General features: G+C 38.2%; 2 protein-coding genes and 1 long non-coding RNA gene across 4 annotated transcripts in view; 1 reads left to right on the top strand and 2 right to left on the bottom strand.

The window, feature by feature from the left end:
* The window catches only part of LOC115221716 (POU domain protein 2-like), a 190,684-nt gene extending 187,290 nt beyond the window's left edge, over nt 1-3,394 (bottom strand). For both annotated transcript variants that reach the window (XM_036510864.1, XM_036510866.1), the window contains exon 1: nt 2,609-3,394. In XM_036510864.1, coding sequence (XP_036366757.1) covers nt 2,609-2,699 — 91 coding nt within the window. In that variant the 5' untranslated portion in view covers nt 2,700-3,394. The remainder of the gene's footprint in view (nt 1-2,608) is intronic.
* The window catches only part of LOC118766977, a 389,104-nt gene that overhangs the window by 309,843 nt on the left and 51,458 nt on the right, over nt 1-27,803 (bottom strand). The window lies entirely within an intron of this gene.
* LOC115221610 (death effector domain-containing protein) overlaps nt 3,963-27,803 on the top strand; it is a 26,274-nt gene continuing 2,433 nt past the window's right edge. The window contains exons 1-3 of the mRNA XM_029791809.2: nt 3,963-4,704; nt 22,576-22,821; nt 24,478-24,732. Of these exons, the coding sequence (XP_029647669.1) occupies nt 4,221-4,704; nt 22,576-22,821; nt 24,478-24,732 (985 nt within the window). The 5' untranslated portion in view covers nt 3,963-4,220. The remainder of the gene's footprint in view (nt 4,705-22,575; nt 22,822-24,477; nt 24,733-27,803) is intronic.

The raw sequence follows: 27,803 nt of genomic DNA, 5'->3' as shown, positions 1-27,803 counted from the left end.
TGTCTAGGTCAACTGATATCTAGGACAACTGATATCTAGGACAACTGATGTCTAGGACAACTGATATCTAGGACAACTGATGTCTAGGACAACTTCTACCAGGTATAAAGTGATAAAGATTTAATTTTGCAAAAAAAATTAAGAATATAATAACCGCACACACCATACGCACATGCACAAACATATACATACACACACCACACACTTGCACATACACACCACATGCACAAATGCACACACACAAATACACCCTACACACCACAAACACACAGACCACACACACGAGCACACGCACACACACACACACATATACATCACACACAAATACACACCATACGCACATACACCACCCACAAACATGCACACGCACATACACACACACCTCGCACAGACATAAACACACACATACACACACAAAATCTCTTTAAAAATTCAATCTTTATCACTTCATACCATTTATGAGTAGTCCTATATATCAGTTGTCCTAGATATCAATTGTCCAGGTATGAGTTGTCCTTTTATCAGTTGCCCTAGAATCAGGTGGGATTTTGAACTTAGAACACATAGAACCAGAATTACTACAGCAAGGCTATTTTGTCTCAAACAGTTCTGCCAACCCAACACCTGGATTGGTCCCTTATTTACCAGCACTGAAAAGATGAACGGCAAACCTGACCTTGGCAGAAATTGAACTCAGAATGCAGAGAGCTGGAACATATATCCCCAGAGTGTTTAATCTGATGCCCTAATGACATACAGTTTAACACTTTTTTTTTTGAGATCCACCTGTAGTATCTCAGATATAAGAACACTGCTCTAATTTTAAAGAGTTCACTGTTAAGGCAGCTATCAGTATCAGTTCCTCCTGTGCTCTTGAGCATATTAGGTAGCATGTTGATGCCATAGGCTTCTGTTGGCTGTAGTTTTTCTCTACATCCACACATGCAATATTGGCCTTTCTCATGTCAGTTCTGAATATTCTATACTATGTTTTTGGTCTACCTCTCTTTCTTTTTCCTTCTGATCGTGTCCATTTTAAAACACTCAGCCTCATTGGTGATCTCCCCTAAAAATCTCACAATTACAAACGATTTCTCTCCTAGCAATCTCACAATCACTAATGATCTCTCATACAATCTCACCAATCCTGGTGATCTCTCCTATTTTGCACTCACAACAACAAAAAAATTGTGACCCCCAGAACTATCCTTCTTTTTGGCCAGAAAATACTTAGACTTCTCACAGGTATTAACTCTATACAAAGCTGCTCTTACTTCTAGGATAGTGTTGCTGCTATTACACCTATCATCATCATCATCTTTGTTTAGCATCCGCTTTCCATGCTAGCATGGGTTGGATGGTTCAACTGGGGTCTGGGAAGCCAGAAGGCTGTACCAGGCCCAGTCTGATCTGGCAATGTTTCTACGGCTGGATGCCCTTCCTAACGCCAACCACTCCGTGAGTGTAGTGGGTGCTTTTTACGTGCCACCGGCACAGGTGCCAGACGAGGCTGGCAAACGGCCACAATCGGATGGTACTTTTTACGGGGGCCAGGCGAGGCTGGCAACGGCCACAATCAGATGGTGCTTTATACGTGCCACCGGAACAAGGCCAGTCGGGGCAGTGCTGGCAACGGCCACATTCGGATGGTTCTGTTACGTACCACTGGCACTGGTATCACAGCTGCAATTTCCATTGATGTTGATCGATTTCGCTTTAACCTATGAACATCCCAAATCATAACAACCAATAAAAAAACATTTTACTGATAGACACTGGATCACTCACCAATTCAAACTTTAACCCATAGATGCAGAGTGTCCTTACTCTAATTTGCCTACTGCATGTATAATGACACCTACTTCTTGGAATTAGCTGGCTGTACACCACCATAAAACAGCTGACACATTGGCCTCTTTTTCTCTTGTCACCTATATTGCTCTCTCTAACTCCACTCTAGCTACTTTGGCCTATCTTTACCCTCCACACCCTGGAATTTCTTCTCTACCAATGTTTTTCATCCAATCATTGACTTAAAGTGTGTGCTTAATCCTTTAGAATTTAAACCAGCCACATCCAGCACAAATATTCTTCCGTGTTTTATGTTAAAACCATCCAGTTGAGGCCTCTTACACCTAGCCTACAATATCATTAAAATATATACAATTACATCATCATCATCATCGTTTAATGTCCGCTTTCCATGCTAGCATGGGTTGGACGTATGACTGAGGGCTGGCGAACCAGATGGCTGCACCAGGCTTCAATCTTGATCTGGCAGAGTTTCTACAGCTGGATGCCCTTCCTAACGCCAACCACTCCGAGAGTGTAGTGGGTGCTTTTACATCATTGAAATCTCAAAGCTACGAGGTAATGCATGATTAATTCAAAACAACGGGGATAAATGAGCATTACATCTGACAGAGTAATGTGAATGCTAAAGATTTATGGAGATCATTAACTGCATTAATCTCTTGGTCTCAGGAGAGCGGGTGCTATGGAGTGTGTGAAGAATATATGCACACCAGTTTCTTTCCATCTTAACTGTTAGAAAAGATAGATATATAAATAATTAAATAAAGTCAGCAATTGTTCAAAGGTGGAGTACTTTTATAATCAAGAAGTAGTTTTTTAACTTTTGGGATGTAATCACAGCTGTGTAGTATGATCTCCATAAAAGAGGTAACTGCTACCAGCATCTCAATGTCAACTGTTTAAGATGCAGTACAGATGAGAGCAGGGAGAGTTGAGTGGTTAATAAGTTTATTTCACATCTACATGGTTTTGGTTTCAATCCCACTGCATGACACCTTTAGAAAATGTCCTCTACCATAGACTTGACCAAAGTCTTGTGAGTGAAATTTGCTTGGTAGAAACTGGCATGGAAGCATGTAAAAAGCAACCTGGTTTAATATCACATCCTGGTTGATTGTGCTTTCAATAGAATTCACTGTTTAAATATTTGGTTCATGATTTTGATCTGAGGATAACTTTCTTCCTTCTTCTAATCAGGTATCAGAGGCTCTGAAAAGAAGACCTGCATTTGACTTGTGGTTTGACTCTCAATATTATAGCTACATATCACTGGACTCAGACTCAAATATAAGTACAGTGTTTATTTAGGAACAACAAAGGTAACTGAGGGAATCCATTACTAAGACAATGACACTAGTTTAGTGCTGAGAGCAAAAGAAACTAACATTCACAGCTAATAATCATAAAATATGACAAATTCTGTACATTGACAGGAAGGCTGTAGTTATCCATGGGTTGATGAAGTAACATAGTGGAAGCCGATGGGAGGAAAAAATAGTGTACTTTGTGGTGAATCTGGTTCAGTGCTCTAAACCATCAATAGAGAGAGCAATGCTTCTCCCACTCTTTGTGCCTGAACGCGCGCGCGTTTATATATGGATGGATGTACGGATATATGTAGATGTATACAAACACAAACTGATGTAAAAAAATTAATAAAAAGATTTTTTATGCCTCAATTTTGAAATAGTATCCGCACATGCCAGCATGGGTTTAGTTGTGATGACTAAAACAAATTAATATAGTCACTAATTGCACTCTAAAATAATGTTACATCACATAATTCAACTATAAATACATTTAAACTCATTTTGTTTATCGTCTTTCCAGTTGTTTTACTATTATATTAACTATCACATACACATACATATACTTGATAATATTTTGTTGCCCCTTAGATCTTCCTTACCATACAACTGTAATACAGTCGTTTTTAATTTATTTTCCTATACTTTCACTACAAACGGATTTTCTTAATTGTTTCTTGTTGAATGTCAGTATTACATTCTGTCTATATTCACGAACAAGTATGTGGTTATGCTTCTTTTATTCTCTCATTCCGATATTCAGTCTTGCAGCTTCTCTATTTAATATACCGAAACCTTTATTCTGAAAGCCAACTATTATTCCGGAATAAGAATTAAATAACGCACAAGGGAACGATACGTGAGAGTGGTAGGGGAATTAGAGAGTGGGGCGGGATCAGTTAGTAAGAGTAAAATAGTGTTTAAGATTTAGATCTAAGACTTCAATTCAGTTACGTATGTGCATTAAATTAAGCTACAAATGATTAATATCACAGCTATGGAGTCCTTCCAATGATAGGGGGTCACGAAGGATAAAGAAAGATTATCAACATACAGGAAAACATTCAAAGGTGCAGAAATTTGTGTGACAGGCTCAAAATGGCGGTTGATGGTGAAAAAGCTCTTCGACAATCTAAGGTGGAGAACTGTCAACAGATGCTCTCTCTTAATGAAATGTTCCATCTTGTCGGAGATAGGCTGACCCCGAAAGAAGTAGTGTGCCTCACCAAAAACGGACTCTCCGATGTCTCTTCAAACTTAGGAAAAGACTCAAAAAGCCCCTCGGATGCTAGTGTTTGTAACAACAACACGGCCAGCGGTAGTAGAACGGTTCGTTCTCATGCGACGGAAGCTAAAAACATTTCATCTCCTCCACAAAGCTCTTCTTCCAGACCAAAAGTGACGAACGAAATCGATCAGAGATCTTTGATGAAAAAGGTGAACGATGGCTACGACTACTTCATGGCTTTAGAAAGGGCAGGTATGGTTGACGGTACGAACTTCGGCAAGATCCTGCATGCTCTTGCAATCACAGGCCGACAGGACCTCCTCCCTTACGTCACCCTTCGTCGACGAAAAACTGGTAAGTTTATTACAGAAATAATGATAATAGTTACAGGAGTCATGTTGATCATATTATTAACTCCAGCAAAAATAAAGAAACGGTAAAATAGAACTGAACATGCATACATATACATACATACACAGACATGTATGTGTGTATGTATATGTAATTTATTTGTGTAAGCATCCATGTATGTATAAAGAATTGCTGTGTGTGTTATTGTTATTATTTTGCCTCCAGGTCAGCAATGACCAAAGGCGTTCCAAGTATGACCATTTCGTATTTTATTTAGATAATATATCTAAGATTACATATGCCAATGTGTCCTAAAGACAGTAAGGATGGGATTTGAGGGAGATTTGGCTAATACTTCTAGTGGGTCGAGCGACCACATAAAAGCTCCCTCGTTAGATTATGATTCTCTCTCCCTCTCTCTATATATATGGGGACACTTATGCTCAGTTTCTCTGTTCATTCGATATAGAGGTCTTTCGAAACCATAATTATTGTATTAGATATATATATATATATACACCATACGATTGTTTTTAGATTTGATACATACGATATTTTAAGTCATTTAAAATAGTATATTAACACACTATCGCTAATGAACGCACACGTATACATGTAAACAAATACTTTATATAATATATGTATAGGCTATATATATATATGAAAGAAAAAAGGTGTTCAGAATGCTGGATGGTTGTAAAAATATATATTTATTTACATATCATATTACTTCATATTAGCGCTTTCAACTACTCCTGTAGTTTCTGATGAAGCTACAGTAGTTTTCTTTCATATGTATTAAATTTGTACATCACCCCCAATACTTCTAACATATATATGTATATATATATAATATATTGATTTGGATGTATTATATACACTTTTGAGTCGATATCAATCACAATTTTCAAAAACCTTTGAATGTGTACTTTATTGTACAGTAAACTTGTTTTTTGTTTATTTTAATCCAACTATATTTATTTCGAAAATCACAGGGTGTGACTAGTCAACTTAATGTTGGTGCTTATCTATCTAAGATATATATATATATATATATTATATGAGACCCATCTTCTACACCGACCCTTTTGCTAATGATGTCTTTGTGTATGAAAACCACACTGCTTCCTGGCGAGCAAACAAACATGAAGAAGTTAATATAAAGCGATTGGATGGACCATTTTTGTATGTGTATCGGTGAAAGAATTTCATAATTTTTAATGTAAAAATCTCGACTCATCGGAAGTGTGTGTGTGTGTGTGTGTGTCTGTGTAAACATTTGCTTTAGAAACCATGATAAATGTATGGGCTTATATTCGCATGCAAGTGTATGGGATAGATAAACTGCTAATTTTCTGAAGGGAAGAGGGTGAATTTATTATAGTCGGGTCGAATTTGTATGGTAGTTATTTTCATGAAAAGTACCCGCAACCCCACTTAACAGATTCGAACTCAGACCCGGGATGGAAGTAACTACTAGAATATCGGCCATGTTCACTATTTATTCCCCACTTTTCTCTGTCGTGTGTGTGTGTATATATGTATGTATACGTTGGTGTAATAACAATGAACAGTAGCTTAGGAGTGTATGATGTCCCTCCTCATATCTCCCCCCCCCTTACTAACGCGATTATTATTTGCATATATGTTATGTGTATAGGACTGCTTACTACAGCCAAAAACGTGTAACTGATCAATCTATTTTTCTCCCACTTTCAACTAAAAAATATTTTAAAATACAATGAGTAAAAAATGTTCATTGTTTATCGTTCTTTGTCTTATAACTTGTGTGTATGTATGCACACACACACACATATATATATATATACATACATACATATATATATAAATATATATATATGTATGTATAGGCGCCATGGTGATCTTGTTCTTAGTGAACTGAGTTGGCTATTCGGTTTCGATTCCAAGCCCAAGGTTTTAAAATTTCCACTTCATTTAAAATGTCGACTTAATAGATATGAGAAGAGGCATGAATGCCTTAATTTCCCCATAGAAGTCAGTAAGTACTGATTTTCTAAAGTAAAAGAAGAGTGGAAATAAATCATGGTTGTATAATATACATTCCCAAAGATATATGTGTGTTTTGTGTACACACACATATATACAAGAATATTCCTACTTTCACTGTGTGTTTTTTTATTTTTATTTAATCAAGGAGTCTTCTTTCCCCATTCCTACACGGAAAGCAATTGTTTCTCTTCCCTCTTCAGTAATATTTATTTTCTTATCTCCCCTTTATTAACCATTGTATGTTTATTTTTTTCTACATCTCCCACTCCACGTTTAATCAGCCATTCTAATAGTTTTTTATTGTCGGTTCCGCCGAGGTCGACTTTGCCTTTCATCCTTTCGGGGTCGATAAATTAAGTACCAGTTACGCACTGGGGTCGATGTAATCGACTTAATACCTATGTCTGTCCTTGTTTGTCCCCTCTGTGTTTAGCCCCTTGTGGGTAATAAAGAAATATGTAATATTAGGGGGTTTTTCTTATGTTTAAAAACGCTAGTGCCCCCGCAATCATCATCACCTTACTAGCCTGGCCAGGGAGTTGGTGTTGCGAGCCTCTGCCCGATCAGGTTTCGTTCAACGAGACTTTATAACCATGTTACCTTTTTTTTTTTTTTAATATGGTCGACCCAGTTGATTTTGTTGGTTCAGCTCTGCTACACAGCACCCAGACTTTCATGGGTGGGTGATCTTTGTGTGTATATATAAAAATTTTTTAAAAAAAGAGAAAAAAAAAAAAAGGTAGAGTAGTACTGAATTAGAGTTAGTATCTGCATATATATCTTTCTATAAGATATTTTAATCGGGATTGTTTTTTTTTCTCTTTTGGTTGATTTTTGAAAAAAATTTTCAATACACATCCAATGGTGAAAGTATTTCCAACCCAGCTGCTTCGTTATAGGATGAACTTTTAAAAGCATTAGATAAGATCATCCTCCCCCTCATCATCTTCATCAACACTGTTTTAACGCCCGACATTGCATAATCGTGCATGCGCCTACAATTTACATTTTTTTTTTCATATCCCTTTATCCGTGTCTGCATAATGTTTGTTGTTGTATAGTATCACAAACATGTCTTTCCTCTAATGTTTTCCCCACTACCGCCACTTTATACATGCGTACACACAAACACACAATCAAAAAGTTACCAAAAGACTCGAATTATTATTCTTAGATAAGTTCCAAACATCTAAGCTTGAGAAGAATTTTCTTCTTCCGTTTGTCTATTATAACCAATGCGCTTATAATAATAATAATAATAATAATAATAATAAAAACATTGTGTACAGTGCTCAGGTGCACTACAACTCATCTAAAGTGTATGTATAATTAGGTGTAGTTTCGGCGGATTTCGGAAAGCATGAGGGCCTCAAAGGATGCAGTGTCATGGCAGTCAACAACTGACGCATACAACTTATGTATGTATATATATTAAATTGCAAATTAAACGTAGCTCTAGTGATGTAAACATTATCAGTCACACACCACAGTGTATGGTAATATGTTTATATGCTCATTTGCTGCAGGATATCGTCCAGGGAAAGATCCCTACACAACACCGAGTATTAATGAACACCAAATGCCTCCACACTGAGTGAGACAACTTGCCTCAGATGACTGAGAATCGTAGATACTGGTATTTCGCCATTATTGTGGCTTATCAATACCATGCACTTGGATCAACCTCGAAACAAAATGAACCTCTGATCTGGAATGTTTATGCAAATAGAGTGAAATCTATTTGCTGTTGCCCTGCAGCATAGCACATGTGAAAAAAAATTTAAAGCAGCTCTAGTGATGTAAACACTATCAAGTTGCTCATACATAGTGTGTGTGTTTTATTTATACACTCATTTGCTGTGGGATAGCAGCCAGGGAAAGCTCCCTACACTGCGTACAATGTCCATTCTTCTATGCTTGCATGAAACAGACAAAATTTGTTGAAATAGATTGTCTACAGACAGGTACCCTTCCTTCCATCAAATCTTACTTGTTTTCAAGCAAAGTTATATTTCCCCTTGGTCTGTCAGGTTTTTCTCATAGAAAACTGGAAATAAATATCATTTGCATCTAGTGATGCTTATATATGTGTGTGTGTGTGTGTGTATGAATGAATGAATGTAAATGGAACTTGTGGAAGATGGAGATCCAGGAAGACATGGGATAAAGTAGTGAAGACTGATCTGAAAATATTGAGCCTCATGGAGGGGATGACAAAAGCACTAAGTTGAATGGTGATGTGTTGTGCTTGAAAATACTTGTCCATTTCTGCAAAAATGAGTTCCTGTCAAGCTTTGACCCACAACTCATGTTCCTCATATATGTGTGTGTGTGTGTATGTATGTATATATATATATATATATATATATATATATATACATACACACACATATATACATGCACACAGAACATTCTTCTTTCAGTTTCTGTCTCTCAGATTCACTCACAAGAATGGTTGGCTTGAAGCTTATAGTGGAAGTTACTTGCCCAAGGTGTTGTGACTGACTCTGAGATCAAATGTTATAGGTTTGGTAATCTTCTACTGTGTGAGGATTAATGGCATGAGATGTTCTGGATTGCAAGATAATATATTAGGAAAGTCAAAATGTTGTAGGAGAGAAGTGTGTATGGAAGGATAATGCTGCACATGCACTTAGTGATTCTGAAAAGAAAGAGGCATGGAAGTGCAATTGTGACAGGCTACTTGATATAAAGAATGAATGGGAGAGAGAGAGAGAGTCTTCCTAATGTGAACCCAACAAAAGGTTCAGCTCTTCTCATTCCAATAATGTGATAGACATTGCTGTTAAAGATATGAAGTCAGGGAAAGTCTCTGGTCAATCAGGAATTACTGCTGAGATATTTAAAATACTTGGTGGACTGGGATATGGTCTTGTCACCTTTATAGTTAATTTAGTAGTATAGTTATGTAGATGTGTTATAGTCAACTGTTACAAGATTAAAAGAGATGCCTTAGAGAGGAGTAATAACAGGTATCAAATTGCTGGACTTGGTCGTGAGAGTCACTGAGTTCAATAAATTAGGAAGAAAGTTTGCCTAGATGAGATGCTGTTTGGTTTTGAACCAGGGAGAAATGCTATTGATATTGTCTTTACAGTATGGTAAATGCAAGAGAACTATTTAACCAAAAGTAAACCACTATACTTGGCATTGATTAACCTGGAAAAAAACTTCAACAAAGTCTGTCATTCCCTCATATCTTGGTCACTTTGGAAGCTAGGAGTAGATGAATGGCTGGTGAGGGCACTTCAAGCCATGTAAATAAGGTGAGAGCAATGAATACAGAGATGAATTTAGTGTGCAAGGTTTGGTTATAAGTCCCTTTTTATCATAGTCCTCTAGGCCACGACAGAGATATTTAAGACTGATTACCCAAGGAAACTTCTCTGTGCTTATGATATGGTTCTTATAGCAGAAACTGTTATAGAATTAAATGAAATTCCATGTGTGGAAGCAAAATCTGGAATCAGAGGGCCTTAATATTAACTAATATCAACTAAGCAAAGACTAAAGTTCTTGTTGGCAGAAAAACAGACAGAATATTAATCCTTTCCTGTAAATGGCCCTATTTGATATGTAGAAGAGGTGTTGGTAGAGATCCCATATGGTGTACATGGTACAAACTATGGACTTATAAGAGGCGCAGTAGAATCACATGAAGGTTAACAAAGAAATTAAACATTGTGGCAGATGTGTAGGTGCAATAAATGTTTAAAACGCAAAGGAAATAAGTTTTCTGGAATGCCCAGGAGGATTGTTAGAAGTGGTTGGTAATTTGTTACCTAGGAGACTTAATTAGCATTGGAGGGAAATGTGCTGAAAGTTTAGTTGCTAGAATAACAATTGGCTGGAGATGGTAACCAAAAGCCTATCTCAGACTGAAAGGCAGATTCTATGACACATGTTAGTATATGAACAGCAGTGCTACATGGTTGTGAAATTTGGGCCATGAATACAGAGGAAATGTGAAGACTAGAAAGAAATGAAGCTGGATGTGCAATGTCAGTGTGCTTGTATGACAAAGTACAAATATGTTGAGAGAAAAATTGGGTTTAGGAAGCATCAGATGTGGTCTGCAAGAGAGAAGACTATGTTGGTATGGTTTTATGATGCAGATGGATCAGGACAGCTGTATAAAGAAGTGTTATTGCTAAATGTGGGTGGAACTTGTGGAAGCCAAAGACTCAGGAAGACATAGAATGAAGTAATGAAGAATTTACCTGAAAATACCGAGCCTCATGGAAGAGATGCTAAAAATACGAAGATGAATGGTGATATGTTGTGCTTGAAAAACTTATCCATCTCAGCAAAAAAGGAGGTCCTATAAGACTTGACCCACAACTCTTCTAACACCCATTGCTCCATTAATCTTCTGCACTACTATGCACTCATGTTCTGTAAATCCTTGCATCTATCTATCCTTGCATTTTAGACTGTATCTTTATCAGTGTTCTTTATAACTTTTCCTCTTCCCAGAGGTACTCCTATTTCCTTCACTTTCCTTCTCCCAAACTGATAATCACTATTCACCGCTGTCCCCATCTGTAATCATGTCACACTCTAGCACTCTTACCTATCCACACACTGTTTCTGTTCTAGCCCTATTCTCTCTCTCATATTTACCTTCTACCTTGAGGTTATGCCCTCAACATCTCTCTCTCTCTCTCTTTTCCTATGAGAGCCATGTATTAGCCTCTTTAGCAAAACACCTGTTCCTGTACCTTTATCATACTTTCACATCTTTCAATACTATACTCCACTCAGTTGAGGGATCTTGTCTTGCAAATACTTGGTGAGCTCACTAGTGCTGGTGTCATGATAAAGAAGCACCCTGTACATTGTGTAAAGAGGTTAGCATTAGGAAGGGCATCCAGCTATAGAAACCTTGCCAGAGTAGACATTAGATCTTGGCACAGTCCTCTTGGATCATCATGGAAAAAGGACTTCAATGATGATTTTATATATATATACATGCACACTAGTTCATTTGTTTTTAGCTAAGGCCATACTAAAGCAGCAGTTCATATATCAGACATACACAAATAGGTGCAGGCATAGCTGTGTGAGTTAGAAGCTTGCTTTCTAACCATGTGGTCTTCGGTTCAGTCCTATTTCACAATACCTATTTCTTTACTACCCACAAGGGGCTAAACACGGGACAAACAAGGACAGACAAACAGATTAAGTCGATTACATTGACCCCAGTGTGTAACTGGTACTTATTTAATCGACCCTGAAAGGATGAAAGGCAAAGTCAACCTCAGCGGAATCTGAACTCAGAACGTAGCGGTAGACGAAATACCGGTAGGCATTTTGCCCGGCATGCTAACGTTTCTGCCAGCTCGCCGCCTTGAGCAAGTATCTTCTACTATAGTCCCAGGCCAACCAAAGCTTTGTAAGTAGATTTGGGTAAATAGAAACTGAAAGAAGCCCATTGTGCGTGTGTATGTCCCCCATAACTTAGCAGTTTGGCAAAAGAGATCAATAGAAATAAGTGGCAACCCTAAAAAAGTAAGTACTGGTTTGATTTGTTCAATTAAACACTTCAAGGCAGTGCCTAGCATGGCTGCAATCCAGTAACTGAGAGAAATAAAAAGAAATCCACACGTAGACATGCTAACAACTATACACAGAGAAACTGCTTTTCCACATCCCTCACATACATGCACTAGCCTGTGCACAGACATATGCCTCTTACATTTGCTCTTCTGTCTTAAAACATTCCATTTAGCCCACTTTCTAAATTCTGGTCAGTCACCAGCCGGTATGAAGACCAGCTCCACATAGTTTTTCTTTCACCTGAATCTAATATTTTCTTTTGTTTTCCAGTTTCTACTCATCTTTCTTCCTCTCTTTTCGCTCTATGCCTTATCCAAAGGAGGATAATCTCCAAAAGCTGTAGTGATTTACTCTGTTCATTTATCTGAGGCCCAAACTAATATTTTGATTGTGAATTTTTCCCTTTTACTTATATACTATATATACTGAACTCCACAGAAGTTCCCGACGCTAAAGGTCATATTTACATACCGAAATCTACCGGTAAATAATTGTTGGTTGTCTGAAAAACCATTGAAAAAATTATTTACCCTTTTATTATATTATATATATATATATTATATATATATATATATATAGTTAATCCAAACAAGAAAACACAATAAAAACAACGCGAGGACATGGAACAAATAAAGTATTATTGGACGCTCAGGAAGAAGGGAAGAAGGAGGGTTTAACGTTTCGAGCGGAGCTCTTCGTCGGAAACATAGGAGAAGGAAAGATCCCGAGAAGGGAAGACAGAGGAAAAAAATCACCAGCGGTACTCACGAGGTCACATATATATGAGTTGCCATGATAGATCGTTAGCCACTACACACATTTTTTTCTCTCCTTGTTTTCTGTGTCCTTTTCTGTAGAAGAGCGTAGGCTCGAAACGTAAAAGACTTTTTCTATTCCTGAGCGTTATACTAATACATCTGTTTGTTTTGTACACCACCTATCTTCGTCTTTTGTCTTTTACGTAAACTCTCCCTATATATATATATATATGTGGAAGCACTCCGTCGGTTACGACGATGAGGGTTCCGGTTGATCCGAATCAACGGAACAGCCTGCTCGTGAAATTAACATGTAAGTGGCTGAGCACTCCACAGACACGTGTACCCTTAACATAGTTCTCGGGGATATTCAGCGTGACACAGAGAGTGACAAGGCCGGCCCTTCGAAATACAGGTACAACAGAAACAGGAAGAAAGAGTGAGAGAAAGTTGAGGTGAAAGAGTACAGCAGGGATCACCACCATCCCCTGCCGGAGCCTCGTGGAGCTTTAGGTGTTTTCGCTCAATAAACACTCACAACGCCCGGTCTTGGAATCAAAACCGCGATCCTATGACCGCGAGTCCGCTGCCCTAACCACTGGGCCATTGCGCCTCCACACATATATATCATCATCATCATCATCATCATTTAGCGTCCGTTTTCCATGCTAGCATGGGTTGGACGGTTCAACTGGGGTCTGGGGAGCCCGAAGGCTGCACCAGGCCAGTCAGATCTGGCAGTGTTTCTACAGCTGGATGCCCTTCCTAACGCCAACCACTCCGAAAGAGTAGTGGGTGATTTTATGTGCCACCGACACAGGTGCCAGACGAGGCTGGCAAACGGCCACGCTCGGATGGTGTTTTTATGTGCCACCGACACAGGTGCCAGACGAGGCTGGCAGACGGCCACGCTCGGATGGTGTTTTTATGTGCCACCACACACAGGTGCCAGATGAGGCTGGCGGACGGCCCCGATCGGATGGTGTTTGTTACGTCCCCAAAGCACGGAGGCCAGTCTATGCGGTACTGGCTACGGCCACGTTCGGATGATTTTCTTGTGTGCCACCGGCACTGGTACCACAAAGATACAAATTCCATTGATGTTCATCTATTTTGATTTGTTTTGATTTGATTTTCACTTGCTCAACAGGTCTTCACAAGTGTCACAAGAAGGAAGGTATGCACAGGTGGACTGACTACGTCCCAGGTAGGGGCCACGGTTATGGCCTGACTAGTCTTGCCGGGTCTTCGGATGGTGTTTTTATGTGCCACCACCGACACAGGTGCCAGATGAGGCTGCGAACGGCCACGATCGGATGGTGTTTGTTACGTGCCCACAGCACGGAGGCCAGTCGATGCGGTACTGGCTACGGCCACGTTCGGATGGTTTTCTTGTGTGTCACCGGCACTGGTACCACAAAGATACAAATTCCATTGATGTTCATCTATTTTGATTTGATTTGATTTGATTTTTGATTTTCACTTGCCTCAACAGGTCTTCACAAGTGTCACAGGAAGGAAGGAAGGTATGCACAGGGGACTGACTACGTCCCAAGTAGGGGCCACGGGTTATGGCCTGACTAGTCTTGCCGGGTCTTCGGTTGGTGTTTTTATGTGCCACCGACACAGGTGCCAGATGAGGCTGGCGAACGGCCACGATCGGATGGTGTTTGTTATGTGCCCACGTCACAGAGGCCAGTCGATGCGGTACTGGCTACGGCCACGTTCGGATGGTTTTCTTGTGTGCCAACGGTACTGGTACCACAAAGATACAAATTCCATTGATGTTCATCTATTTTGATTTGTTTTTTGATTTGATTTGATTTTCACTTGCCTCAACAGGTCTTGATTTGATTTGATTTGATTTTCACTTGCCTCAACAGTCTACACAAGTGTCACACACTTGCCTCAACAGGTCTTCACAAGTGTCATAAGTAGGTGTCACACCTTGCCTCAACAGGTCTTCACAAGTGTCATAAGTAGGAAGGTATGCACAGGTGGACTGACTACGTCGCCGGGTCTTCGGATGGTGTTTTTATGTGCCACCGACACAGGTGCCAGATGAGGCTGGCGAACGGCCACGATCAGATGGTGTTTGTTGTGCCCACAGCACGGAGGCCAGTCGATGCGGTACTGGCTACGGCCACGTTCGGATGGTTTTCTTGTGTGCCACCAGTACTGGAACCACAAAGATACAAATTCCATTGATGTTCATCTATTTTGATTTGGTTTGATTTGATTTTCACTTGCCTCAACAGGTCTTCACAAGTGTCACACACTTGCCTCAACAGGTCTCCACAAGTGTCACACACTTGCCTCTGCCTCAACAGGTCTTCACAAGTGTCACACACTTATATATATATATATAATGTTGGGCAACCTAGGAAGTGTACTTATGCCGCCATGGGTAATATCAAGAAATATGGCATACACATAATGAATATAATTTTATCAAATTCCTTGGTGCTTATACAAAATGATGAAATGGATGCTAATTTTCAAAAGAAAATTATTTATTAGCTTAAAATTAAACAAAACAAATTTCTCTTTTGTATAATTCCTCTTCTTTCTCTGACTCTCTCTCTCTCATTATGTGTATGTGTGAAATGTTCCTTTACTTGTTATCTGCCTCCAAGTTTAGTATGTGCTCTTGTCCCAAACTTCTCTATATCTCTCATTTTCTCCCCATCTTCTCTCTCTTTGGGATGTAAAGCATGACTACAGAAATCAACCAACCAACCAACATTTTATATTGGCTATTGTTATATAGAAATTGTGCAGCATTAGCAGTATAGTTGAGTGGGTAAAATAGACTTCCAGCACGTGGATCATGAGTTCACATCTGCTGGAAGTATTTTGATTGCACCTCTGAGCAAGACACATAAGTTCAACAAGTTCTCAGTTCAGCCATTTGTGAAAATTTAGATGTAAGACAGAGGAATGTACCTGCATTAGAATACAAAGTTAAAATGATAAAATCAGATTCTTAGAAAATAAATAATGGTCTAATGCTTGTATTCTATTACCTGCAATATGTATTATGCATGTGCTTGAAAATATTTTTCTTTGCTGGTTTTTGGAAGGGAGGATAGTTAGTATAGGCTTTCTTAGTTGGTATCAGTATGTAAATGATTTTCTCACAAAGTGAGCTTTATTGAAGTGCCCTCTGTTGCAAGCATTCAAGTCAGTAGTGTTTAGCCGCAGTTCAGCCTCAATCCAATAGATTTATAACTGGGCATTCTAGCCTTGACCATCCTGTTTTCTACATTTCCTTCCCTCTTTTTGTGATAGCATTAGAAATTGGTCAGCTGGCAACTATGTATCTTTTTATTCTTTGCTAAGTAAACTTTGCTTCTTAGATGGTATCACCTATCTTTTATAGCCTAAATTACTACTAATCTACCATCATACTGGTTAGTGGATTATAGAAGGTTGTCTTCTAGAAATACCATTTTGTCTTCTGTGTTGTTCTCCTTCTAGTTAAGGTTTTTACTTTGACCTCACAAACCACTAATATATCTTGAGAGCACATTTCTCACCATAGATGGACTTGTATTCTTGAACATTTCTTTTTGGATCTGCATCATCATTATGGTCATCAACATTTTCCATACTGGCATGGATTGGACAGTTTTACAGGTGTTGCACCAGGTTCCATTCTTTGTTTTGGCTTGGTTTCTACAGCTGGATGCCCTTCCTAATACCAACCATAGAATAAAATATATTTACTTCTTAGCTCCACTTAATAGATGACTAGTAAATGAATTTCCTTTCCCTGAAGTGTATGTTATTGCACAATGACTTTATATTAGAAGATGCTTTCTTTCTTTCAGCTATAATTCATCCATTCTTGTAATTTTTTTTTTACATTTTCATTGAAATCTTCTACTGCAATTATGACCCTAAAATCCACCTTCTTCTCTAGTTTTGACAAAGACCTTGTAGAACTTTTCTTATTATTTGTCATAACATGCTGAGATTTCAGTGGTTACCATGTCATGAATCTAAGCATTACAATACAACACCCCTGTCACAAAAAAACACTCCTGTCACATATGACAACACCCCTCTCACAAGAGCCACCCTTGTCATGAGACTACTACATCTCCTATTATGAACATACTCCTGTCATCAATCTGATACTATTCCCGTCATGAGCTTGGCACTCCCCCTATCACAAGCCTGGCACCATTCCTCTGAGCCAGTTACCAACCCTACCACAAGCCTAGTAAATCTCTATTATGAGCCTGGCAAGAGTCCTGCATGAGCCTGACACTGAACCTATCCCAACACCATTTAGCTGATCTTGTAAACCATCCAAACAGCTACAGATCAATATAATCCTATTTATAGTTTTTTTTCTTTATAATAAATTATCTTCTCAACATACTTGAGGCTATCATAGTTTGCTTATCATTTGATTATTTACACCTCTTTGTGCTACTTTCTTATGTATTGTAGAAAATTCGAAAGGAGGCAGTACCACTCCTTGATAGAAACAATAGAAATGACAATGATCAGAATAGGTTGGAGAGACTTTTCTATAGTTCCATACCATGTTGCCAAAACTTAAGTTATGTAAATGGTTATAATTAACATGATCAGTGAATTTTTTAAATTTAGACTTGAATGTTCTTTGATTTTTTTTTATTGTGATACTAACTGCAGAAAACTATTCTTTTTGGTTCTTTACTGATAAAATAAGTACCAGTAATGTATAGGCATTAGTTCATTTGACACTATCTTTCCCGGAAAATAATCGACCCTTTTTGATCTTCATGAAAAGAAATCCATTTATGTTTTGTTTTGTCACACAAAAGAGAAAATCCTAAGTTCAAAAGTCTATGTAGTTTGACAGAACCCACATGTGAGCACTTAACATGTGTGGAACTTTGTGGCGAAACTTCTAAACTGTTTCTCTCATAGAATTTTACCTGATTAGAAAATTACATGTATTATTTCAGAAATCTGTCTTTTTGTCTTTCTAAGCACTTAGAATTGCTGATAGAATGCTTGAATTATCATTTTTACACCTACTTTCATATTCTGTCATGGGTTGGACAGGTCTCACCATTTTATGATCCCTTATCTCTTTTGCGAGGGCCAGCATCCTGAGATCAGACTTCACCACTTTTTAAGTTTTTTTTGCTTTTCCTCTTCTGTAGGCTCTTTCTACTTACTTTGTTTAAGATAGTTTTCACTCAGTGATCAATCTTCATTCATATCACATGTCCGCACCAGTGCAGTCTCATTTCTTGCACATTACAACTCATACTTTTAATCCTCAGTTTTTCTCTCAGTTAATTTGTGTTCCATCATTCATGAATGCTGACATTACAAATATGCAGAACATACCCACCTTATTTCTTTTCAGTTTTCACATGTTCTCCATATTCAGCTCCCCCAATATCGCACTTCATACAAAAGTATCATACTGTCTGCTGTATTTAAGAGAGGAGCCCTTTGTGCCAACAGATTTAATAGTTTCCTGTACTTAATCCGTCCTGTTTTTACTCTGGCTTTGTTTTTTGCAACACCTAGGCTTCACTACTGATTTTTTTTTTTAATGGCATAGCTGGAAGAGGAATGTCAGTGCAGATACCTCTGCAAAACCTTCATCATTAGTAAAAGTAAGAGGAATTTATCCTCAAACTGGAAACTTGTCTAAATGCTTACAGGATGCTAGCTTCTTCACAAGCTAAGCATACTTGATACCTAGCTTCTCAAGGTACTTGGTTTGTTCTCTCCTTTTCTTCCAGTTGTTCCAAGCCTATTCTCTTAGCTTTTATATCTCTGTCTACAATTTCGCCACAATGACACCTGTTAGCTGGGATATAGCACCAGTGAAAGGTCACATAGAAACAGGTTCCTGTAGAAACTCCCAATTTTTCTCTGTCTCCTCCCTTCTGTCATAAGCTTTGCTGAATCTATGACCAGCCAGGGCTATTTCAGCTTCCACGACTTGTCTGTAACTTGACTTTTACCTCTGAGTCTGTTGAGCTCTACACTATTTCAGTTGGGGTAGATATGTTTGTCTGTATGGACATAAGGCATAAATTTTTTATCGAACCTTGAAACAATTTTTCATATTGAACAATTTCAAATATAGATTTTAAATTAAAAATTTTTAAATGTAGAATAATTTCCAATATTAAACAAAAATAGAATTTCCATATGAAAATTTAATTTAAACTCAAAAAACATTTAATCAACTATTAAACACTATGATTAGTACCGTAAATCTTCGAGTATAATCCACACTTTTTTCCCAAAATTTTAAGGTCAAAATCCTTAGTGCGTACTATATACGAGGTTAAAAATGAAAAGTATTTTCTAAACAATGTCTGAGTTTCTATTTGCTGTCTGGCAATGTTTATTCAGACGCATTTTGTGATGTCGGGCGTGAAAATAACTTAAGCTAAGCCTGAAAGCAATGAAGAATCATCTATAACTTGCAGTAAGCAACATTTATTAAAATAAAAGTATTCAGAACATAGAATAACATGTAACAAAAACAATTTGCAAACATATTTACATTCCCATATAACAATTAAGATCATCATTATTGTATTATGCATGCGTGGAAGTGTTTGTTCGACTAGGTGCTGCTGGCTTAATTACGCACGACACAAGTTAGAGAACGGGTCTGTATTATACACAAGGTTTAGGTTTTGCAGAGATACAATCCCCTAAAAATCCCCTGCATATTATACTCAAGGGCGGACTATACTTGAGGATTTATGGTATACTCTTTACTCTTTTACTTGTTTCAGTTGTTTGACTGCGGCCATGCTGGAGCACCGCCTTTAGTCAAACACATCGACCCCAGAACTTATTCTATCGGTCTCTTTTGCTGAACCGCTAAGTGACGGGGACGTAAACGCACCAGCATCGGTTGTCAAGCAATGCTAGGGGGGCAAACATGGACATAAAAACACACACACACACACACACACACACACACACATATATATACATATATATATATATACGACAGGCTTCTTTCAGTTTCCATCTACCAAATCCACTCACAAGGCATTGGTCGGCCCGGGGCTATAGCAGAAGACACTTGCCCAAGATGCCACGCAGTGGGACTGAACCTGAAACCATGTGGTTGGTAAGCAAGCTACTTACCACACAGCCACTCCTGCGCCTATGTAGCAAATTATTTTGTATGTGTTCATATGCATTCTAAGATTGTATTGGGTCTTGGTTGTTAACGTTTTCCACATCATACAGGCCCAAACCACATGGTTTCAAAATAGTGTATGAAAGTTTCAAGCAGAGGTTCATGTTCATCACTTTGATTTTCAACATCTTCAGTTCCTCATGCAACATCAACTTGCTCACATGCAAGAGTTCTACAAGAAAATACCTCTCTAGATTTTCAGTGTACTAACAAACTTCATAGACTGAATTTTATTATATCACACTATCTAAAATGGAAGCAGCAGGGAGGAATGTAAAATATTTGCTACCTATATTGTGATTTAATTTCCGCACACATACTCACTTTTATCTTCAGAATATAAATAGCCCCAGGGCTAGATTTATGTATAAGCCAATATGGGCTATGGCCCAGGAGCCCCCTTGTTTTGGAAAGTTTCCTTTAATTCAGAGAAGCCTGAAGCTTGGATTACAAATTAAATAATATATTTACAGCAATCAAATAAATAATTTGTAATTTTTTTTATCTGTTAAAATTTTTAAAATCCAGTAGAGTACTTTTAAAATTATTGAGCACTCTTGATTTATTAGGCCCTTCTAAATTTAAAAAAACTATTAAATTGAACTGAGGCTCTTTTAAGTTTTGGGGAACCTAGATTTAACAGGGCCCTCTTCATTCTCTAATGTTTTGAATGAGCAAAATAGGAGCCTGACTAGGTCTAAATCCAACCCTCAATAGACCCTACACATTTTAGAGTTTGCTGAATATTTTTTTAATTAAATATTTGGATGGAAATTCTATTTCTATTTTATATCAAAAGTGATTCTATATTTTAAATTTTAGAAACATTAAGTTTTCCATGGTAGATGCCTAACCATCCTCTCCATGTTATCTTTCTAATATAGAAAGCAACTAAGTTGCCCCTTCACTTTCTAGCATTTGTTTTATCTTCTGTCACAACATGCTCAATATGGTGTTAGGAAATGGATGGGGAAAGCAGGGCAGGGATAGCCTAAGCAATGTGATAGGAGATGCTATTTATGCATTACAGGAGAATTAGGATTTGTATGTATGATATCACACTTATCATTTCTGCATGTCCAAATTGTATGTTCAAAATATATCCAGTTGGATAATGTTTCTGGAAATTGATCATTTTAACAAGTAAATAGAAGCAGACTAATTTGGCAATCCTTGAATTCAAATCATTATTTTGGTTTTGTAATTTTTCATTGAGTTATCATTTTATCTGGCAGCTAGTGAAGAATTTATTTTTGTTCTGGAGTTGTGCCTGTAAGCCTGTAACCAATTTGCTTATTATAGGCTTGAAGCATTTTGCATTGTTCATTGTTATTGCTGTTGTACACATATACACACACATATAAAACATATATGTATGCATACATATATATTTTTTATTTGTTTGTTATTTGACTATGGCCATGCTAGAGCACTACTTTGAAGGGTTTTAATCGAACCCCAGGACTTATTTTTTGAAACCTATTATTTATTCTATCAGTCCCTTTTGCTGAATCACTAAGTTATGGGAACGTAAACACACCAATACTTGTTGTCAAGCGGTAATGAGAGTGGCAAACATAAAGGTATACATACACACACTCACATATACATACATACAGGCCTCTACCTGGGATGTAGCGAGTCCACTTATGCATACCTTTCCTTCTTGGGACACAAAACTCTACTTGTGAAGACCTGTTGAGGCAAGTGAGAATCAGAATCAAAATCAAAATCGATCAACATCAATGGAAATTGTAGCTGTGATACCAGTGCCAGTGGCACGTAAGAGAACCATCTGAACGTGGCCGTTGCCAGCGCCGCCCTGACTGGCCTCCGTGCCGGTGGCACGTAAAAAGCACCATCCGATCGTGGCCGTTGCCAGCTTTGCCTGGCCTCCGTGCCGGTGGCACGTAAAAAGCCCCATTCGATCGTGGCCGTTTGCCAGCCTCGTCTGGCACCTGTGCCGGTGGCACGTAAAAAGCACCCACTACACTCACGGAGTGGTTGGTGTTAGGAAGGGCATCCAGCTGTAGAAACATTGCCAGATCAGACTGGGCCTGGTGCAGCCTTCTGGCTTCCCAGACCCCAGTTGAACCGTTCAACCCATGTTAGCATGGAAGGTGGACGCTAAACGATGATGATGATGATGATATATATATATCTGGCTAATGCGCTTTTGCTTTGAATCCTCTTCTCATTGTGTCCATGTACATATTAAAAAGTTTATCATGTCTACAGTTGAGGCCAGTAGTTTGAGTATACTAAATGACTTTTGCTTTTAGTGTTGACATTTCTAATGGGGAATTTCTTTTACAGTTACACCTGATCCTGTTGATGAATACCTTGAAGAAACCTCTCGTAATGGCCAGAAGAGACCCATCGACTCTTCCTTGTCTTCAACCACAAAAGGCTCAACTGCCACTGTAACTGGGACCCCAGCCAAAAGACCAAGAAAATCTCGTGCTGGCCGTAGCAACCGTAAATCAAAAACCCGGATATCACAAGATAGTGACATGAACAAATCACAGGATTCGGATGACATTAAAAAGAAAGTAACTTGCGGTGAGTGCTGTTTGCTATCTCTTTTCACCTGTTGCAACATATGTAGTGTGTGGTACAGACTGACAGTTGTGTATGGCAATGGTGGGTGTCTAGAGTGCTGTCTTTGTATAGTATAGAGCAATAGGTACAATTGTATTGGGATATAATTGCACTGTCCTTAATATATGATGTGGTCAAACACTGTCTAATGTGTTGAGTTATCACAGTATTTGTGATACTTATTGTATGATGAAAAAAAACTGTAGAGAAACTCTAAGCTTTGTCACTGCTGTAAAACGCAATAATGTAATTGTTTTTAGATATTTCTATCTTTATACCAAACAGTTACTGTGTTATTGTAAACTTCATCGTAACTGCTTTTATAGAAACACTACATTATGAATAGGTAAGATTTGAAACAGCATCCATAAGTGGGACTCTTATACAAGAGTTTTAGGGTTTTGAGGAGTGTGGAACCACCTCTTAGCCACTATTTTTCCTAGGTTTAATCTGACCCTGAATAGTAGCACCTTTTAGGGTCCCAGCTATGGGTTAACTAGCATGTGAAGCACTGGGAATGAAGGTCCCCGAGTTCTTGTTAGGACTTTCATCTTGGAGAAAGTAAATTTGTATTAAAAAAACCTTGAAATGCAGTTAATTTCTGGTCGTCTCACCCTTTGTTGTGCCACTGGTTTTATAGCTGATTGCATTGAAAAGTTGAAAAGTGGGCTCAGTACTGTGCAACACTTCACCCACTCAAGACAAATTCCTGCACATGAATTTCTTGTACTCTGAGAACTTACTGATTTTAAGAAGCAGTCTTACTCAGTCATGAGTTGACTTTCATAACATTATGAATGATTTGATTTCTGTTCCTCATCAGGTGCCCCATATCTGTTATGTTTGTGTATGTGTCAGAGGACATAGACTTTTTCATTTGTCATGTCAACCAAACTTATTGACACTTTCAAATTCTGTTGTATATATATGTATTTGTGTTGGAATTGAATATGTGAATTATTTGGTCTGTATTATTGCTCTTTCTGAGACACAATTTTCATGTGAAGGCCAGCTAATTTAAATGGCTGGGATATCACTTTATCTTCTTTTGGTAAACTGACAGATGAAAAGTGAGAGGGTGGTATTGGCTTTGCAATCAAAGAGAACTCAGGCCATGGTACTGCAGGTTTGTGAGATCAAACCTGGCATGAGTGCATTTATATAATAAAGCATTGGTAGATATGGTCAGTGAATACCAAACCATTTGATACTATAGTCATCATCATCATCATTGGTTTAACATCCCCTTTTCCATGCTCACATGAGGCAAACGGAATATTTTGAGGTGGATTTTCTGTGGCCGGTTGCCCTTCTTTTTACCAACCCTCATCTGTTCCCTGACTAGGTACTATTTTTCCATAACAACACAGAAAATTGGAAATACAGGACACATGAGTGATACTCATTTACAAGCATCACACGATGTCAAGGTAAAAAGACAGTAAAACACACACAAACGATGGGCTTCTTTCAGTTTCCTTCTACCAAATTCACTCACAAGACTTTGGTCAGGCTGGAGCTACTGTAGTGTTTGATAATAATTTGTTTATTGTATTTCAGTTGTATTGAGTTTGGTGGAGTGAAGTAAACATACTGTTGACTAATTCTCTTTTTCAGATATTCGGTTGAGAGTCCGTGCTGAGTACTGCCATCATGAAAATGTGCTTGAAGGCAATGTCTTCTCAAATAAACCTGAGTTACTTGAAAGGCAGTTTGAAAAATTTGCCCAGGCCAACACAATCCTTAAATCTCGGGACCTTGGTTCCATTATTTGTGATATAAAATTCTCAGAACTCACTTATTTGGATGCATTCTGGCGAGATTATATTAATGGCTCATTATTGGAAGCTCTTAAAGGCGTGTTTATCACAGGTAAGTTACTTGTTGATTTACATATATATGTATATATATATATATATATATATATAACTTATAAAATAAGGGCAAAAGAAAAAAATTCTAATGCCAAATATGCCGAAAATAGACAAATTGTCAATAACCATTATAATTTATCACAATTAACATGCATCTTGAAACAAACCGATAGAAATTTCTAAAAAAATTCCGTTATTACCGTATTGGTCCCAATTTCAGAGTTAATTCATAAGAATTTTCTCCTCCTCAGCGATAAATAGGTAAGACATAAATGAAATTCTTACTCATACCCATGGAAAAAGCAAGCACTAAGTCCTGAGCAGACCTAAGTACCCCAAATATATCCAAAATAGAAAATCTTCAGTACATCTCGAGACATGTGTGATTCGAACTAGAAACTTTCACACAGTGAAATATCATCATCATCATCGTCGTTTAACGTCCGCTTTCCATGCTACGGTTTGACTGGGGGCTGGCGAACCAGATAGCTGCACCAAGCTCCAGTCTTGATCTGGCAGAGTTTCTACAGCTGGATGCCCTTCCTAACGCCAACCACTCTGAGAGTGTAGTGAAATAAATATATATATATATATATAGGCATGAATTTAATTGAGATACACAAATGACTGTCAGTTGGGTGTTAGGCTGTCAAGCCATGATCAAACCAACAAGATATTAATTATATACACAGTGACTATAAAACAATCAGGTGACTATGAATCAAGTAAAATACATGTAATGGTGTAGAATTAACACAGGTTTGTATGATGGAATGTGTTTTTGTTATTAACATTGTATATGTCAGTTATGAAAGCTAGTTCAAGTGTACAAACAGTTCCTACACCATCAGTAGAGTTTGTGGTGCCTTAGCAAATCCACAATTCATTATTACATCTACATTACAACTTGCTAATGTTCAACATCAAGACACAGTCATAGCACACACAAAAATACATGTGTGTGTACATAAATATTGGGTGTCCATAAATTATCTTTACAATTTCAAAAATTCAGAAACCAATGAAAAATAAGTATAACTTAGAGTTTATTGTAAAGCATCTAAACAATGTTCAAGTTCTGACGATGTGCATTGGAGCATCCCTTCAGCAATGTTGGTTATGGCTTGGTGTGTTTTTTCTTGAGATCATTGAGATCTTGAACTTTTGCATAATAGACTCTGTTGTACAAGCAGTGTTGTTCATTTCCAATAGTCTGCAAAAACTTGTGTGTGGAGAAATATAACTTGGCTTGGAAACAGGTGAGGGTTGGCAATAGGAAGGATATCTGATCATAGAAAAGCATGGAAAAGTGACTGTTAAAATGATGATGACAGGTGGTGATGATGATGATGGGCTTCTTTCAGTTTCCATGCACCAAATCCACTCACATGGCTTTAGTTGGCTTGTGACTATAAAAATTGATACTTGTCTACGGTGTTATGTAGTGGGACTGTATCCAAAACCACATAGTTGGAAAGCATTCTTAACTACATGACCATGCCTACACACACACACTGACACATCCTAAAAACCAAGATGCCACATAAAAAGCATTAGTATTGGTGTCACATAAAAAGTACTGGTGATGGTGCCATGTAAAAGACACCCAGCACACTCTGTAAAGTGGTTGGCATTAGGAAGGATATCCAGCTGTAGAAACCAAAGCAAAACAGACAATGGAGCTAGGCGCAACCCCTGGCCTCAACGGCTCCTGTCAAGCCATCCAACACATGCCAGCATGGAAAACCGACATTAAATGACAATGATGATGATGATATATATATATAAACAAAAACAAAGGCATGTGTAGGAACAACAAGCAGGTGTATTAGTTTGACACTTGGGGAAAATGGAAAAGTCTTTTACATTTTGAGCCTATGCTCTTCAACAGAAAGGAATAAGAGGAAATACATAGAGAGAGAATGAGAAAAAGCATGATATATATATTGACACCTGTATATCCTTGTTACTTATTTACATATATATATATGTTATATTTGTGGCCTTGTTTCTTCAGTCAAGTTACCAGAAGTCCTTACTGTTTAGGGCAGTTACACTTGAGACAATTTGATCTGGTTGTCCCCAAGACAGTCTAAGCTAAGAGCATTAGATTTTTTGTAAGAAAGCTAGCAAATGTGTACAGCAACAAACACAGACACAAATATATATATATATATATATATATATATATATATATATATATATACACACACACACACACACACATATACATATATATGTATATATATATATATATTATCATCATCATCTTCGTTTTACATCCACTTTCCATGCTGGCATGTGTTTGGACAGTTTGACTGAGGACTGGTGAGCCAGAGTCTGCACCAGGCTCAATCTGATCTGGCAAAGTTTCTACAGCTTGATGTTGTTTTTCACGTGCCAGTAAAGCGACGCTGGCAACTATCACACTCAAATGGTAATTTTCACGTGCCACTGGCACGGTAGCCAATCCGGCGCTCTGGCAACGCTCATCCTTGGATGTGCTTTTAATGTTCCACTGGCATGAGTGGCAATCAGGTGGTTCCACTGGCATGAGTGCGAATCAGGCGGTCCACTAACATGAGTGGCAGTCAGAAGGTAATTTATATATATATATATATATATATCATCATCATCATTGTTTAGCGTCCGCTTCCCATGCTAGCATGGGTTGGATGGTTCAACTGGGGTCTGGGAAGCCAGAAGGCTGCACCAGGCCTAGTCTGATCTGGCAATGTTTCTATGGCTGGATGGTGCTTTTTACGTGCCACCGGCACGAGGCCAGTCGGAGCGGCACTGGCAACAGCCACGTTCGGATGGTTCTCTTACGTACCACCGGCACTGGTATCACAGCTGCAATTTCCATTGATGTTGATCGATTTCAATTTTGATTTCCACTTGCCTCAACAGGTCTTCACAAGTAGAGTTTTGTGTCCCAAGAAGGAAAGGTATGCATAAGTGGACTGGCTACATCCCATGTAGAGGCTACGGGTTATGGTCTGTCTCTCATAAGTACCTCTGGACTGACTCCCATGCAGGTAGCACATAAAAAACACCTTTTGAGCACAG

This window comes from Octopus sinensis, linkage group LG18 (assembly GCF_006345805.1).
Source record: "Octopus sinensis linkage group LG18, ASM634580v1, whole genome shotgun sequence".
Taxonomy (NCBI): Eukaryota; Metazoa; Mollusca; class Cephalopoda; order Octopoda; family Octopodidae; genus Octopus; species Octopus sinensis.
The sequence above is the reverse complement of the archived record's forward strand: the minus strand, read 5'-3'. Positions and strand labels throughout refer to the sequence as shown.